Source organism: Myxocyprinus asiaticus, chromosome 2 (assembly GCF_019703515.2).
Source record: "Myxocyprinus asiaticus isolate MX2 ecotype Aquarium Trade chromosome 2, UBuf_Myxa_2, whole genome shotgun sequence".
Taxonomy (NCBI): domain Eukaryota; kingdom Metazoa; phylum Chordata; class Actinopteri; order Cypriniformes; family Catostomidae; genus Myxocyprinus; species Myxocyprinus asiaticus.
Genome location: NC_059345.1, coordinates 11,875,846 through 11,893,587, shown reverse-complemented (window position 1 = coordinate 11,893,587; position 17,742 = coordinate 11,875,846). Strand labels below are relative to the sequence as shown.

The 17,742-nt window shown below is 36.8% G+C and overlaps 1 protein-coding gene across 1 annotated transcript in view; it reads left to right on the top strand.

Moving 5' to 3' along the window:
- The first annotated feature begins 4,130 nt into the window (after window positions 1–4,130).
- LOC127415636 (PH domain leucine-rich repeat-containing protein phosphatase 2-like) overlaps window positions 4,131–17,742 on the top strand; it is an 87,139-nt gene continuing 73,527 nt past the window's right edge. The window contains exons 1-2 of the mRNA XM_051654409.1: window positions 4,131–4,420; window positions 8,590–8,867. Coding sequence (XP_051510369.1) covers window positions 4,238–4,420; window positions 8,590–8,867 — 461 coding nt within the window. The 5' untranslated portion in view covers window positions 4,131–4,237. The remainder of the gene's footprint in view (window positions 4,421–8,589; window positions 8,868–17,742) is intronic.

Sequence of the window (17,742 nt, the reverse complement as noted above, 5' to 3'; positions counted from 1 at the left end):
GTTATTTTAGATTTATGCTGTGTATTATTGTTGTCTTTGGGTTGGAGAAAATGATGCTCAAATGAAATAATAAAAAATCAAACTTGATGTTTGCAGTGTTGTTTTAGGAAGATGGTATCTGATACAGTCTGCGATTTGAAAAAAAAAAAAAAAAAAACTGCCCCAACTTATTCTGAATTATCCCATTTAAGAGCTGTATTTTCAATGGACATACTGATCTGCTACACCCTCTTGTGTTGGAACTTTAATACTGCAATAGTAATGGAAGGCCTACTGCTTGGATACTACAACTAAAAAACACCATTCCCTGATTTTATTATACTGCACAATAGCTATATCAATTCATAGTCTCACACAGATAATTAAAGCAAGAAAATATTATGTAAATGATAATAGTTTGGCTATATGGAAGTAGTGATTCAGTGTAATATCATAGATACAGCTTTTATTGTTTTTGTTTAGCTTTTTTCATCTTAATGACATCATTAGGGAGAGGTGGTGTTTCTATTGCCCATGACAACCTTTAGCTGCATGGATGAGATCATGTGTTTTTGTGCAATTTTTATATCACAAATAAGTTGTGGTCATAGGTTTCTCTACATTTCAACAATTGTGCCAAAAAGAATATTCCGGGCTCAGTACAAGTTAAAGGGATAGTTCACCCAAAATGAAAATGATCTGATCATGTACTCACTCTCATGCTATTGCAGATGTGAATGAATGACTTTCTTCTGTAAAACAAAAACTAAGATTTTTACAAGAATATTTCAGTTCTGTAAGTCCATACAATGCAAGTGAATGGGTGAAGGTCCAAAAAGCACATAAAGGCAGCATAAAAGTAATCCATACAACTCTAGTGGTTTCATCCATATCTTAAGAAGCGATATTATAGGTGTTGGTGTGAAACAGATCAATATTTAAGTCTTTTTTTTTTACAGTTGGTGGAGACATGTATGAAGAATGTAAGTCAGCAAAAGCAAAAGAAGAAGAAAGTGAATGTGGAGATTTTGAAAAGGACTTAAATATTTATCTGTTTCTCAATCACACTTATCATATCGCTTCTGAAGACATTGATTTAACCACTGGAGTCTTATTGGTTACTTTTATGCTGCCTTTATGTGCTTTTTGGAGCTTCAAAGTTCTGGTCACCATTCACTTACACTGAATGCACCTACAGAGCTGAAATATTCTTCTAAAAATCTTCGTTTGTGTTCAGCAGAAGAAAGAAAGTCTTTCACATCTGGGATGGCATGAGGGTGAGTAAATGATGAGATTGTTTTCAGTTTTGGGTGATCTATTCCTTTAAGCTCAATCGACAGCAAGTTGATTACAACAAAAACTGAATTTCTCTTTTTCGTCCTTTAAAAAAGCAGAAATGTGAAGTTTATAATTTTATAAAAGCACTTACATTAATTCTTGTTGTTAATGTAACAACAACCCCCCCCCCCCCCTTGTATTTGCAAAACTGGACACTCCCCCCCCCCCCCCCTTCAAACCTCTTAATTTGACATTTAGTTATTTTGTTTAACTCTATTCATCTCAGAATGTATGTTCTTGTATTGTTTTTAAATATTGAAATAAGTTATATAGAATAAATTAGCATTCTTATTCCATCTTAAAGGATTGAAACCTATTAAAATTAGTAGCTGGACAGTGTGATTTAAATTTAAAATTGATTTCTCACTAAATTAACTAAACTAGAGGCCCACCAATGTAGTTGTTGCAGGTAGGTTATAAAATGGTTATGGTCAGCATAGATGCTGTAAATATAGACGTATGACAATTAAAGCCTTTCTGAATGTAGTTATATGCACTGAATGGACACTTTTTTTTTTTTATTATTTTGTTTGACTTTAAAGGTGTTTTGTTTTTTCTGCAGTGATTTGAAGTACAGAATTATTGCCTGATTTAAAGCAATGTGCCTTTTGTCCTAACTGGTTAAAAGAAGACCCTCAGACATCTGTAAGACAAGCAGTTACATTTCATCATTACAGGAAGAAAACATTATTATGATTTTTTTTTTGTGTGTGTGTGTGTCAACATTATGCTACAAATGCTGTCGATTAAGCCAGAGATTTTGATTAAGCATAAAAGTGCTGTAAGCGATTTTAGCCGTTCTGGAACTTCCACAAGACTGAAGCTGTTAAATTAGACACGCCCCCTCTTTCCAAAAAACCGCCCTCATAACTGAACAGTAGAGCAGTGCGTCTTCTCACAGTCACTTGTCAAACACAAAACAGTAGCAAAATAGCACCTTTAACTGACAACTGTTATGAATCTAAATATGATATTAAACCTGAATTAACCGCTTCAACTACACTATGAGAACGTGCAAAATAATTGACAGGCAGAATGCACATCAAAGTCTTCTGATTGGCTGATCAAATAATGTGTCCGCGGTCATATTTTTGTTTGCTGTTTACATAGTTTAGTTCTGTCACAGAGACCGGTGAGATATATCTCAGGACACTTATTTTAGTGATATCTTTCAGGGAGAATTAACATTTTCTGCATACCAGTCCATAACAAAAAATATTTATTTGAATTCATTTATTTATTTGAATGGTGGATTTTAGTGTAAACTATAGCATAGTACATTTTCTTAAAGGATGTTCCCATTTTACCATCCAGGTTGTATGTATTATAAGCAGAGTTCTTCAGTTCTTCCTCATATGTCACCCGTCTACATTGATAAGTTGACAGTCACAGAATTTATGATATTTAAGTTGTTGTTTAGGGATAGTGTTACAATGTTTACCTCATTGCAAGATAAGATGTAAATGAAAGCATTTACTTCCAGACAGCTGTGATTTATAGCATGCTACAGACTTAATGTTCTGTTTAAAGTTTAACAGCTCGTGCAAAACACATTACACAAGAAGGACTAATCATTCCAGTAAGAGTGGCAGAGGTCAGTGATAAGAGTGTGTGACTCCAAATCTAAGAGATGTGAACTATATTTACACACCTGATGTTCTTGATATTAAACTTGAAGTTTTAATATTACACACTGATAAAGAAGTGTAATTCATCTGATTATTAGAAACCCTTACAAAAAGATCCATTGAGTTAAAGGAATAGTTCACCCAAAAATGTAATTCTCTCATCATTCACTCACCCTCATTCCACCCCAGATGTGTATGACTTTCTTTCTTCTGCAGAACACAAACAAAGATTTTTGGAAAAATATCTCAGCTCTGTAGTTCCTTACAATGCAAGTGAATGGTGACCAAAACTTTGAAGCTTCAAGAGGCACATAAAGGCAGCATAAAAGTAATCAATACGACTCCAGTTGTTTAATCCATGTCTTCTGAAGTGATCCAATCGGTTTTGGGTAAGAACAGACCAAAATATAACTCCTTTTTCACTGTACAACTTGTCATTGCAGTCTCTAGGCACGATCATGATTTCAAGCTCGATTACACTTCCTGGTGCTTGATGCATGCGCAGAGCGCTAGATGGCTCTAGGAAGTGTAATCGAGCTTGAAATCATGATCTCAAAAGAGACCGCTGATGTCAATATTTATTGTGAAAAAGGAGTTATATTTAGGTCTGTTCTCACCAAAATCCAATTGGATCGCTTCAGAAGACATATGGAGTCTTATAGTTTACTTTTATGCTACCTTTCTGTGCTTTTTGGAGCTTCAAAGTTTGGTCACCATTCACTTGCATTGTAAGGAACTACAGAGCTGAGATATTTTTACAAAAATCTTTGTTTGTGTTCAGCAGAAGAATGAAAGCCATTCACATCTGGGATGTCATGAGGGTGAGTAAATGATGAGAGAATTTTCATTTTTTTAGGGAGACCTATTCCTTTAACTTGTATCATGTAGGAACTAAAGCAAAATCTTCTTTTGTATTGTTTTTTTTTTTTTTTTTTTTTTTAAAGAGAGTTTCATTTTCAATTCCGAAGGAAATATATTTTATAATAAACTTGTGACAAATCATCCCCTCTAACATGACACGCTCCAAATCACCTGTCTGGGCTTAAGTATCCTCATGAATAATTCAGTAACAGAAATACTGGAATAGGCGTTGCTCTATGAATAGTAAGTGACTCCGCCCCCTAATGTTTATTTATTGGGTTTATTTGACAGCCGTGCGCTTCAGTCCCATTATGGCGTCTCATCAATTCAGGATGGGCTTTTTCTACCGCCTCCTGTACTGGAATTCATCAGTCGCCCATTGCTATCTCACATCTGGATTTGTGTGCTGAAAGACATCAAATGTAGGCGAAATGAAGGACGAGAAAAACACGCGGTTGCCCCCGAGTGCCGAGACGGAGCATAAAAATGCAGCTGATGTGGAGGTTGGCCGGGCGGGCAGCGGATCAGCGCTGAACCCGGTGCTCCATGAAGCGGGATCAGACCGAGCCTCCGCGCCGACAGCCCGAGCAGGGACGGGAATACGCGTTTTGAAGGTATCAGAGCCAGCTGACGTACATGTCCATGTTTGCCCGGCTGTTTAGAGCGCAATATTGCTGTTAATCAGCAGTACGAATCCGTGAACTGCATCAGAAATTCTCTGTACAACAGTTTCACGCGCCGCTCTGTCTAATGCACTGTATGTGTTTCAAAAACTAGCGAGTTGTCTACCTAGACAGCATTCTTGGTCATGCACTCCGAGTCAGCTCAACACGGAGTTTACCCGGGACGCACCTATGATGCCCCAAAATGCTGTCTATGTAGGCAGCTCACTTACGTTTTGAGACGCAGCCACTGATAGTTGCGATTTTGGATCAAGAATGCCCTTTTAGCTTTAAAGAGAATGTGTTTATTTTATTTATTAAATGTCGCTTCTCTCTAATAGCTCTTAATGAGTTTTGTCAGAATGGCTACTGTAACATATGACATGTTGCACTGTATCCTAATCCATACTGTAACGCCTGTTACCTGTTAGGGGGCGTTCACGCACAGACGCGGACTTGCGTTCTGTCCGCGTTATTTTTAATGGCTGGTTTGTGTACACATACGTCAGATGGACGTTTTTGGAATTGTGTGGCGTGTCATGAACGGTGTGTTTTAAGACGTCAAGTTAGAGGCCTCTTAAAAAAAAAAAAAAAAAAAAAAAAAACGCAGCTAGACGCAGCGCAACGAAAAAGACAGAAACCAAGTGTCCCAGTACGCGTTTTTAACAGTTGAAATTAAAGGAATATTGCGGGTTCAATACAAGTTAAGCTCAATCGACAGAATTTGTGGCATATTGTTGATTACCACAAAAATAAATTAGATTTGTAAAAACAAAAAAAGCAAAAATCGATGTTACAGTGAGGCACTTACAATGGAAGTGAATGGGGGCCAATTCGTAAACATTAAAATACTCACTGTTTCAAAAGTATAGCCGCAAGACATAAACAATATATGTGTAAAAATGATTTTAGTGTGATGAAATCGCTTGCCTTTTCTGTGTAAAGTTATAGCCAATTTTACAACTTCGATGTAATGTCAACAAACCCTAAAACGACTGTAAAAATGACGAATAAACAACTTTATAGCTCAAATAATACATGAGTTTTAACAGAAGTATTCATGTAAGTGCTTTTATAAAATTATAACTTCACATTTCAGCCTTTTTAAACCATCCAAAAATTGGCCCCATTCACTTCCATTATAAGTGCTTAACTGTAACCTTCAAATTTTTTTTTTTTTTTAAAGAAAAAGACAGAGTCAAAATATATATTTTTTGTGGTATGTCAACATTATGCCACAAATGCTGTCGATTGAGCAAGGCGTCTTTAAAAACGCTACGCTTCTGCATGAGATGCTGAAAAAATAGCGAAATGCAGCACAGTGGTCAAAGATGTCCGTCTAGCGAATTTTTACATAGGGAAACAATTGAAAAACAGTTAAACCAATGTGGACGGCTCCTTAAAAATAGGCTAAGTCAACTTTTAAAACCACATCTTAAGACACCTACAATCTGTTCCAATCTGCTGCACTCCGTCTAGCTGTTTATGATATGAACGTGTCCTGAGTGAACGCACCTGAGCCTGTATGACGTGATGATGCCACTGACACTGTCTTCACAATAAACCTCACACAGTAGGCCGACGGGAAATTTGCTTGCCATTTTTCTCAAGCATTGCCGTAGATAATCAGAACAAAATTAAATGTCAATTTATTTTGTCTATTCCCCCTCCCGAAATAGCTTAAGTGAATAAGCAGAGTTTCCTTATTAAGGTTGCAACATATTTAGAGCACTTTACGCGTTATATAGTTATATCAATGTTGAAACATCATTATTGCCTTAATATCCAAAACATGAGTCAAGAAGTAAACATAGGCTAAATGGACATGGTCAGGGGTGTTCCCTATTTGTGAGCAATGATAGTATGAGTATAGATCTTATGATTGCCATTTTAATTATGCTTTATTATTTAAATGAGTAAACATAAATAGACAGATAAGTGTAGATGATAGAGATATTACAGATCCCAATTTAGTGAAGCGTCTGAAAGGTGAAGAGAAAGCTCCTCAATGATGAGTCAGCAATGATCTAATGATTAGACAGATTTTTATGCTGTAATTGATTGGAATAGATTGATCCTGCATGAAATGTGATTATCCTCTCTTAAAATGTATCAATCTCTTTTTTACAATGGCCTATTAATGTAAATGTACTCCACAAAATCTCTTTCCATAACCTTGTAGAGTAAAGCTATGCAATTACACTAATATAGCTAACTAGAAACTATAGTGCTTTAGTGAAGTATGCAATGGTATCTGATTTGTTGTATTATAGTGGTGTGTGGCACTGATGCCAGTGTGCAGGGACCACTTAACCAGGGCAGAGCATCATGAGAGCATGACTTCACCAGACTAATGGTGTCGTTTCAAAAGTGGCCCGACTCGCACATCTCTCTAGGGCGTTTGTGCCCTGAGTTAATATTTAGGCTCCTGCAGTTCAACCGAAAACAAAGACTGGTGTCTCTCAAAGTGTTACTGGGTGGAGTGCCCGACAGTCGTGGTTACAGAGGCATGGTTTCCTATGACTGTATTGGGTTCTAAAATACTTTATTTGGTCTTATTTCTAGAAGGTCATAATTGCTCACCAGGCCACACTACATAACTGGCGTTTATTTATTCCATGGCACTTTCCACGGATCGGGTACACTTTGTTGTCCCATGACTTAAACTTGATGCAAAAAGTCCTAGCGAGAACTATTAGATATGTTAGATAAACTATTATTACTAAACTATTACATTTTTAACTATTATCTTATGTTAATTGTTTTAAATGCATCAAATGTATATACCCCCTACCCCTACCCATTAAAAGAATAGTTCACACAAAAATGTAAATTCTCTCATCATTTACTCACCCTCATGCCATCCCAGATGTGTATGAATTTCTTTTTTTCTGAAGAACACAAACAAAGATTTTTAGAAGAATATCTCAGCTCTGTAGGTCTATACAATGCAAGTGAATGGTGACCAGAACTTTAAAGGTCCAAAAGCACATAAATGCAGCATAAAATTTATCAATAAGACTCCAGTGGTTAAATCTACATCTTCAGAAGCAATATGATAGGTGTGGGTGAGAAACAGTTCAATATTTAAGTCCTGTTTTACTATAAATTCTCCTCCCTGCCCAGTAGGTGGCGATATGCACAAAGAATGTGAATCGCCAAAAACAAAAGAAGAATGTGAAAATGGAGATTTATAGTAAAAAGGAATTAAATGTTAATCTGTTTCTCATCCACACCTATCATATCACTTCTGAAGACATGGATTTAACCACTGGAGTCTTATGGATTACTTTTATGCTGCCTTTATGTGCTTTTGGGACCTTCAAAGTTCTGACCACATTCACTTGCATTTTATGGACCTACAGCGCTGAGATATTCTTCTAAAAATCTTCGTTTGGGTTCTGCAGAAGAAAGAAAGTCATACACGTCTGGGATGGCATGAGGGTGAGTGAATGATGAGAGAATTACATTTTTGGGTGTACTATTCCTTTAATTTAGGCTAAATCTGTAACCCTGTTACCTATTCTGGTATAGGATTTTATTAATTTATTATTTTATTTTATTAATTTGATGACTTGTTTAATTTTATGATTATTTAATTGTTATATCTAGAAAATACAAATTCAAGGGATTTAAACAGTTTTTAGACATTTTCCAAATTTTGGTAACAGGGTTGCAAAAATTGCAAACCTTTTCTAAAATAAATAGAAAACAAAACATCTTAAATAATATTTACCTCGATCTCCTGAGGTCCCCTTAAATTGGTGATTTTGGCCTGTCCCACCTCAGAGATTCTGATGTTCTTTACTGTATTTAAAACCATGCATCAGTGTAATAATTGCTTTTTTTTTTAATGTTTATTGCTAGAAAATAAAAATGTAAAGTTTAACTTTAAACTATTTAGACATGTCCCAAATCTTGGTGACAGGGTTGCAAAAATGACAAACCTTATCCAAAATAAATAGAAAATAAAATAGCTCAAATATTATTTAGTTTGATCTCTTGAGGTCAACAATCAACATTTTCTGAAGGCTAAGCATTTCCTTTCACTGACCGTTTGTTGAATAAAATAAATGACACTGCAATGAAGCAACATCTACTCTATTTCATTTTTTTTGCAGCGTAACATGAAGAGGAATGGCAGCCGAGGCTGTGTGACCCGGAAGACACGTTTTGGCTCTCGCGAGCGTGACTGGCTGAAGGGTGATGCTCAGCGAGGCTGTGTGTGTCTATACGGGGCCTCGGAGTCTCAGCCTCCTGCATCGGGTCCCCAGACCACCTCCACCACCCAGCCGGACCTGAAACTGGTGCTCTGCTCGACCAACACCACTGTTGAGGAGCTCTGCGCTCAAAGAGATGTTCAGGGTCTCTACTTGCAGCTGCACGGAGACTTAATCAGGTAACACACACTTGTGTTCACTGAACTGTTATTATCTGGCTAGACAGGGACTTAATATAGTCTTATCAGACTTGCACTGTGGCACATTCAGCTTCTGGCTAGATAAACTGTATACGAGTTTGGTTGCTTTTCAGAAAGGAGAATGTGAATTTCATGCTCATTGTTAACAAATGACTGTTTACATGAGTTAAAGGTAATGTGTCAAATACTTTTTCCTGTCCCAGCTTAATGTACAGAAATAACAATTATTATTATTATTATTACTAAGCTATTTATAGGTTGATTTCCCTGAAAAAACTGTTCATTTAGTTAATTTAGAAACATTAACTCTATTTTTGCAATTGGGGCCTGGGTAGCTCAGCGAGTATTGACACTGACTTTCACCCCTGGAGTCGCAAGTTTTAATCCAGGGTGTGCTGAGTGACTCCAGCCAGGTCTCCTAAGCAACCAAATTGGCCTGGTTGCTAGGGAGGGTAGAGTCACATGGGGTAACCTCCTCGTGGTCGCTATAATGTGTGGTTCTCGCTCTCGGTGGGGCACGTGGTGAGTTGTGTGTGGATGCCGCGGAGAATAGCGTGAAACCTCCACACGCACTACGTCTCCACGGTAACGCGCTCAACAAGCCACGTGATAAGATGTACGGATTGATGTCTCGGACGCGGAGGCAACTGAGATTCGTCCTCCGTCACCCGGATTGTGGCGAGTCACTACGCCACCACGAGGACTTGGAGCGCATTGGGAATTGGGCATTCCAAATTGGGAGAAAAAAAAAGAAACAAAATCTATTTTTGCAATTCAGTTAAAACACTTGAAATGATACACTTAAGCTTTAAAGGAGAATGTGTATTTGTCATTCATTTCCCCCTCTTGACATTATAAATTCCTCCAGAATAACATAGACATCGATATGAGAATGTCTGTCTTATATTTGTCTCGGCTTTTCCGATTTCACCAAGGAAGGCCTCTCCTCATGCTCTTTTTGATTGAAAGCTCAGCACACTATGATAAGTTCAATAAGTTCTGTTTTTTTTTTTTTTTTTTTTTTTGTTAGACGTATTTTAAAGGATGCCCTTCACAAGAGATATAAATGGAAATTAAAACATAATGAATAATGTTTTACTTTCTATTTATGTCTCTTGCCGATGCAAGGTTATTTTTTTCATTCCAGTTCGTTTTTATGGAATAGTAAGAGTACACAGAAAGAAATGACTAGTAAAGTTTTACTTATTTTTATTTAGCTAGTTTTTGCACACAGTTTTTCTAAGTAAATTTTAATTGTATGAAATTAAGTAAAATGTACTTAACTTTATGACATAATATTGATTAAAGTGAGTGAGTAACTTAAACATTTCAGTAAATACAGTACCTTTTACTTACAAAAGTAAAGTAAAATGTAAGTGAACATTATTGGAACATTTTGAACTTTCCTTATAAACATGTTTATCATGTACCACATGACATATAGAAGCCTCCCACAGGAAAGCTTAATGCATGCTAAGTTGTAGTCTATTGGACAACATCATCTTGCATTACAGGCAATAGAAACAAGATACAGGGATGCGTAGCGGACCTCGACACTTGGTGGGCAAAGCACGATGACAGTAACAATCAAACATTTTTTTTGTTTTTTTTTAATCATGAACAGATATTTTTGAGTAGAAAATGAACTTTAGACCTCACAAAACAAGAAGCTACCAAACGTTACAGCAAAATCAACAATACAAATTGTGTAAATAAACTTTCAACGTTGAAACCATGCAAGCTCATGAATTATTCAAGCCTGGTTCATGCTGGGAACACCAGCTTGAAAAAACACCAAATTTGCTTATTTTATTTACCTGCGAAATTAACTCAAATTAGCGAATAAATATAACAAGGTTTTCTACTTTAAGATTGATACATTATGACGCATTGTAAAGATAACAAACAATCATGAATAATTTTTTCTTATGAACTAGAGCAAATATAATTTGAAATATAATTAATGTTACATCTTTGCACTATATTTTTCGAATTATTGATATATTTGAATGAACGGTTATCACATCTATTGTTCTTATAATATTTATATATTTAATGTTATTTAATTCACCATTGCAATTTTTATCCCAATCAGAGATTGCACTACATTCCCAGTAATAGGCTAAAATGTAAACACACACACACACACACACACACACACAAATCTTGTCAAATGGTCTGTTTTTATCTGTCTTAGTCTAATGGTTTATTTTATTTCTTTATGTATTTGTTTTAAATCTATGCCATTCCATTTGTGTATGTAGCCTACATTTGATATCTTGATATAGCCAATTTTTACATTTTCAGTAATTAAAAATGTATTTTCATTGAAGTAACAAAGCCAGGGCTGTAACAACCACTATAACTTGGGGTGGGGGAACATGTCCCCCTTACTTCTAGATATACATATTTTTAGGAAATGAAACAATATATTTATATTTTTTATTAAATTATACACGATTAGCCTATATTTTAAGTTTCGGTTGCCATGCAAGGAAATAGTAGGCAGCTGCCTAATTGACACCTTTAAGACCCATCAGAAGCCTCCGTCAACCATTCGGTTCAGCAGTGAACAGAACCAGCGCACAAGCTGTAACATTAAAGGCAAGGAGGTACAGCCATTACCTATTGCTTTTCAAGACTATAGGGCAAACAATGTCAGGTTAATGAAGGTTTTTACTTTTAAAACATGATTGCGTTGCTGATAATGAAAGTAATTAGGCTACATCATAACTTTGTATGGAGAGAAGTGTGCAATTTACTTTTGCATTAAAAATGTCTATTTCTCACTTCCATTGCATTAGAGCGCACACTCACACTCTCTTTCTCACACACACACACACACATACTGTATATGCAGCATGCACAGGAAGAGAGAGAGAGAGAGAGAGAGAGAGAGAGAGTGCTCTCATCTAATTGAGGTAAGAAAATTGCACTGAAGCCATAGACACAATTTTGGATTAAAGGAGAAGTGACACTTGGTTTAAGCTGTGTTCTTGTTTTTTTTTTTTTTATTTGTTAAATGGCGGACAACATTTGAAATCTTCAGTTTTTAAAAATCAGTAAATGACAGACATATTTTTGTACGCAATCTCTACTCTCACGAACCCCCTGGAGTTCCCTCACAAACTCTTATATATCTGTAGTACTGTAGTATACAGTAGATAAATAATTTGTCACAACTTTGTTGTTAAAATATAAATAATTTCACATAAAATGAACCAATAACTGTGTTGTTACACCATGTGTGTTAGCTTTGAGGCCATCTATGCTATTGTACACCTGAAAGCTGAAAAAATGAACTTTTAGGAAAAGTCTAATAAAGTGTTCTTCCAAATGATAATTACATTTTGATATGTTGGAGCAGTGACTTTGGTCTATACAACACTCTTGACATGGTTTTTAACAAAGTCAGTCCAGAATCAGTTTTAAAGTTCTTATTAAAAAAATGGATCTTCAACAACTTCTCTGGGTTTTTAGTTTTCTGAAAAAGATGTGTGGTAATTGCCCATGCAAATGTAGCACAAAGGGTGCGGGGAAAGTTACGCATCGAAGTTTAATAGGCTTAGGGGTTTGCTCTAATCCCTAACCCTAAATATGAGCAATAGTAATAGTGATCCTTGCTTAGCAAACACTACTCAAGTTATGCAGGGATTTGCAACACTACCTGAGGTCTTAAAGGAATGTTCCAGGTTCAGTACAAGTTGAGCTCAGTCGACAGCATTTGTGGCATAATGTTGATTATCACAAAAAAATTATTTGGACTCATCCCTCCTTTTCTTTAAAAAAAGCAAAAATCAAGGTTACATTGAGGCACTTACAATAGAAGTGAATAGGGGCCGAGCCTGGGTAGCTCAGCGAGTATTGACGCTGACTACCACCAAAAGAGTCGTGAGTTCGAATCCAGGGTGTGCTGAGTGACTCCAGCCAGGTCTCCTAAGCAACCAAATTGGCCCGGTTGCTAGGGAGGGTAGAGTCACATAGGGTAACCTCCTCATGGTCGCGATTAGGGGTTCTCGCTCTCAGTGGGGTGCGTGGTAAGTTGTGCATGGGTCGCGGAGAGTAGCATGAGCCTCCACGTGCTGTGAGTCTCCGCGGGGTCATGCACAACGAGCCACGTGATAAGATGCACGGATTGACTGTCTCAGAAGCGGAGGCAACTGAGACTTGTCCTCCGCCACCCAGATTGAGGTGAGTAACCGCACCACCACGAGGACCTACTAAGTAGTGGGAATTGGGCATTCCAAACTGGGGAGAAAAGGGGATTTAAAAAAAAAAAAAAAAAAAAGTGAATAGGGGACAATTTTTGAAGGGGTTAAAGACAGAAATTATAGTTTTATAAAAGCACTTAAATTAATTCTTCTGTTAAAACTCATGTATTATTTGAGCTGTAAAATTGTTTAAATCATCATTTTTAAAGTCATTTTAGGGTTTAAGTGTTTGTTGACATTATGTCGTCATGGCAACAAAGTTGTAAAATTGCCTTTACCGACACAGAAAAGGTTAGAAAGTGATTTTATCACACTGAAATGTTTATCATGTTAACACGCATATTGTTTATTTCTTGTGGCTATACTTTTGAAATAGTATTTTAATGTTTACGGATTGGCCCCCATTTACTTCCATTGTAAGTGCCTCACTGTAACCAATATGTTTGCTGCTTTTTTTTTTTTTTTTTTTTAAAGAAAAGGAGAGGCTAGTCAAAATAATTTTTGTGGTAATCAATATTAAGCCACAAATGCTGTCAATTGGGCTTAACTTGTATTGAACCCAGAATATTCCTTTAAGGCGAGTAAATGCTTTCTTCTTTGTGTATGTGTGTGTATAAAATGGCCCTCCTCCTTCTAGTGTCCACTGTCTGCAGTGTGTGTGGTAATTTTGAAGGTGTCACTGACAAAGAGAGAGAAGCAAGTCATGCTTTCCCCTCTCTCTGCCCTTCTGGGAATGACTGGTCTGCAACTGAGGTGGCTGAAATCACATTATTTTGCACGAAGCAGTCCAGCTCTGAGCTGAGGTAAAGCCAGGGAGCTAAGCTGAATTAGTTGTGAGGAGTCTGCACATTAGGGCAGCTCGCAGGGACATCTGCTAATGTTTGTGTGTGTGTGTGATGTTGAGCTTGTGTGTGCTTTCTACTTTAGTCTTCTATTTATTTCAGTTCAGGTAAGCAGCAAGGAACCATTAAATCCTAAAAGTGTCTTAGTCAGCTGCAGTCTTCCTCTGAAATGCAGTGAGCAAAGCTGAGGCAATTGCAAAGTAACGATGGTTCACGATGATCATCAACTAGTCCAAAAACCTGGTATATAATCGTACATATTTTTTGGTTTTGATGCTTTTAGTGGTTGTTCTTTAGTAAGCATGCTGACAGAGTGCTGTGCTTTAGCTGTTAAGGGCCGTTCACACTGAACATTTTATTGTGTTAACAAAGCTATATGCAGTACACGAATGAAACAGAATGTAGGTGCCCGGACGAGTTTTAAATTTGATAATTCTGTTAACTTGACACATCATCTTAAAAACACTGTGCTCATGGCACAAAGCGCTGAAAAAGCAGCTAGGTGAGTCGCAGCGGTCAGATGTCCATTTAGCGCATTGGAAAATACTGTAGAAAGTCAATTAAAAAAGGGCACGTACACACAAACGCATTCCTGTGTGAATGGCTCCCTAGATATTTTGCGCGATAAAACCTTACTGAAAGTTGTGTCTTTAAATTTGCCCCCTTTAAAGCCGCTACAGCCTTTCAGACAGACTTCTTTGGCCATTGCGTTGCGTCTTGCACTGTTTTTGAGAGCCCCGCCACGAGCACGCCGAGTAAAACAATACAAATTCTTAAACAAATCTTGAGACCGTTGCATTTCTGTTCCATTTCTTTTTGCTCCGTCTAGCTGATTTTGATCACAAGAACGCATTTTATTTCATTTTTTGCGAATAACATTTGGGGGTGTTTCTTCAACTTGGGACACTTGCCAGGGGTTGATTTTTATTAAAATAAACAGATTTCATCGTTGTTGTTTTATCATCTTCTTCTTCTTCTTTTTTTTTTTACTTTTCAAATGCCTTATGTATAGATTTGACTGTTTAAGCCTTGCCCCAGGCTTTCAATATTAAACTATGAAAATCCAATATAAAAATTATTACATTTAGAACGGTTTAAATCTAAACAAAGAATGTAATAAACATAAACAGTATCAATATTTATTGTGTGACAGTAGTTTCTATACATTTTTCTTTTTATTACAACTGTCCCACAGTTGTGGCTTCATTTCCACCACACCAAATTCATTTTGCCCCTTTTTTGTTTTAAAAAATTAGTGTAATTGTTAATCAAGTCAACAAAAGTGTCTGTGAATAGCATGCTTGAGATGAAATATGAGTTATGATTGAAGAAAACAAAGAAAATTCAAGATAAATACCACCTGAGAGCAGAGTATTTTTATTGGGTGTCATTTCCAATCAAAATGTAATTTAAAAAAAGTGTGAAAATAACATTTTAATTGTGTGTATTTAGGAAACATAAAATGTTAGCTATGAAATTAGCATTATCAAGACAAAGGAGTCAGCCATTTTATAAAAAATAAAAAAAAAACATTAAAAATGTCATTTCCATCACCGTCATTTCAACCATGGAATTCTATTAAACACAAAATAAAAATTTGAGATATAGTGAAAATTACACTGCAGTGGGAACTTTTAATGACTTTCACAAAAAATTACCAAAATTACATAAATCTCCTGTGATGCATGTACATACACTTTTGGACTATTTTATTTGACAAATTAAAATAATCAGGGTTCTATCAGGAAGACTCGCAGACTTGAGTGAAATTTAAGATGACATTTATTTGATGAATATAAAACAGAAATATAGTGTCTCTCTTTGGCGTAAGCCCCGTCTGGCGGTCCGAAGAAGTTGTACTCAGAACCGTCATATCCTGCCGGAGATAGGAGGCAGGGGCAAGAAGCCTACCCCGTGCAGGACGGGACTCAACTTGTGGTGGAGGTTGCCGCGTTAGCACACTGAAAAAGCAATGTGATAGATTGTGAGCAGACTTATAAAGCAATGGCTTACATGTGATTGAACTACACTGTGCTTACATTTCCCACAGGTCCTTAAAGTCTTAACATGTCTTAAATTGTGTTTTCTAAAATTTAAGGTCTTAAATATCTTAAATAGTATTAAAAAAATCTGGGGGCCTGGGTAGCTCAGCAAGTAAAGACACCGAGTTCGAATCCAGGGCGTGCTGAGTGACTCCAGTCAGGCTTCCTAAGCAACCAATTGGCCCGGTTGCTAGGGAGGGTAGAGTCACATGGGGTAACCTCCACGTGGTTGCTATAATGTGGATCTCACTCTCAATGGGGCACGTGGGGAGTTGTGCATGGAGGCTGCGGAGAATAGCACGAAGCCTCCACACGCGCTACATCTCCACGGTAACTAAGCAGTGACATTTGTAATAGAACGATAAATCCGTTATTGCTGTTATTTCTTTCGACACATTATTATCGTAGCAGCAAAATCGGTCAATACTGGTTGACCTCTAATTAATATGTTTTCATATATTGCTACATAAACCAATTTTAATATGATGTGTATATATACATATGTGGAAAACATGTCTTGAGTATTTAAAATGTGCAGATACACAGGTCTAGGGATTTGTTGAATGTGTGCCCCAGCCTGTTGAAGTAAAACATTGTATTTCCAGATTGTGTTTGTTTCAGATTCAGTTTGTTCTGTTTGGATATACGCTCTCCTAATTGTATTTGTTCAAGTCTTAAAAAAGGTCTTAAAAAGTCTTAAATTTTATTTTAAAAACTCTGCAACAACCCTGATAATATATTGAGAGACATCCACAAATCCAAAGTGCTAAAAGTGCCCAAAGTTGAAGAAACACCTTTTTATCGATTTTGAACTTTCATGACACAAATAACAAAACATGGTTTTCACTGACAAAAAATAAATAAAACAATAATAATATTAAAAGTGGAAAACCTATGCAATAATGACAAAGGATATTAGCAAAACGAAAGCAATGTACATAAAACTTATAAGGTCCTTGACAAAATCAATCGCAAGAACGTGTATGTATGTAACCCCTAAAACACGCCTAATTGGGGTCAGGAAATCGTAAAACCAGTCTTATTTTACAGTGCTTCCTTAAGACCGATTAGTTGACTAGTAGTTTCATCAACAAGAGATTTTTAAATCTTTACTGCAAAGCCCATTTCCATTGCCCATTTTGTGGTAAAGCTGACTCAAGCAGCGAGGCTGCCAACCCTAGATCTGCTTTAACAGAAAGGCATCTGACATATCTGCTTGCTAGCATGGAGGTCGGAGCAACTCAGAGCAGCTGCGCTCTTGCAGTGCCAGATTACGAGACAGGGATTGCTGCATTCGCACTCCTATCTGCTTTAGAGCGGCATGTGGAGCCGTTAACAGGATTAGAATGTTGGAATGAGATGATGATTTAATCAGGTGGAGAAAGGCCGCGCCGTAGCGCAAGGTTGATGATTATGAGCCTGGACAGTTTTAATAAAACGCAGGATGCCTTCACGTCACAAACAAATCATCGTGTCAGACTGGCAGAATGATTACTTGCTTGATTTAAAGGAAATATTATCAGACAGAAGCTCAGTGGTTTTTTTTTTAAACAAAAAATAATTAATAAATGTTGAAACATTGAATTTGACTAGAGGATGACAAGATGTGATCCCCATAGATAGGTGTATATTATTTGTCGGCTTGACTGGGAAAAGACCCAACTCACAGGGAGAGTCACTGCTTGAGGATATTGGGATTGAGAGTCTGACCTTAAACTGACACACCTGTGTGTTGTCATACCTTAGGGTACTAGAATAG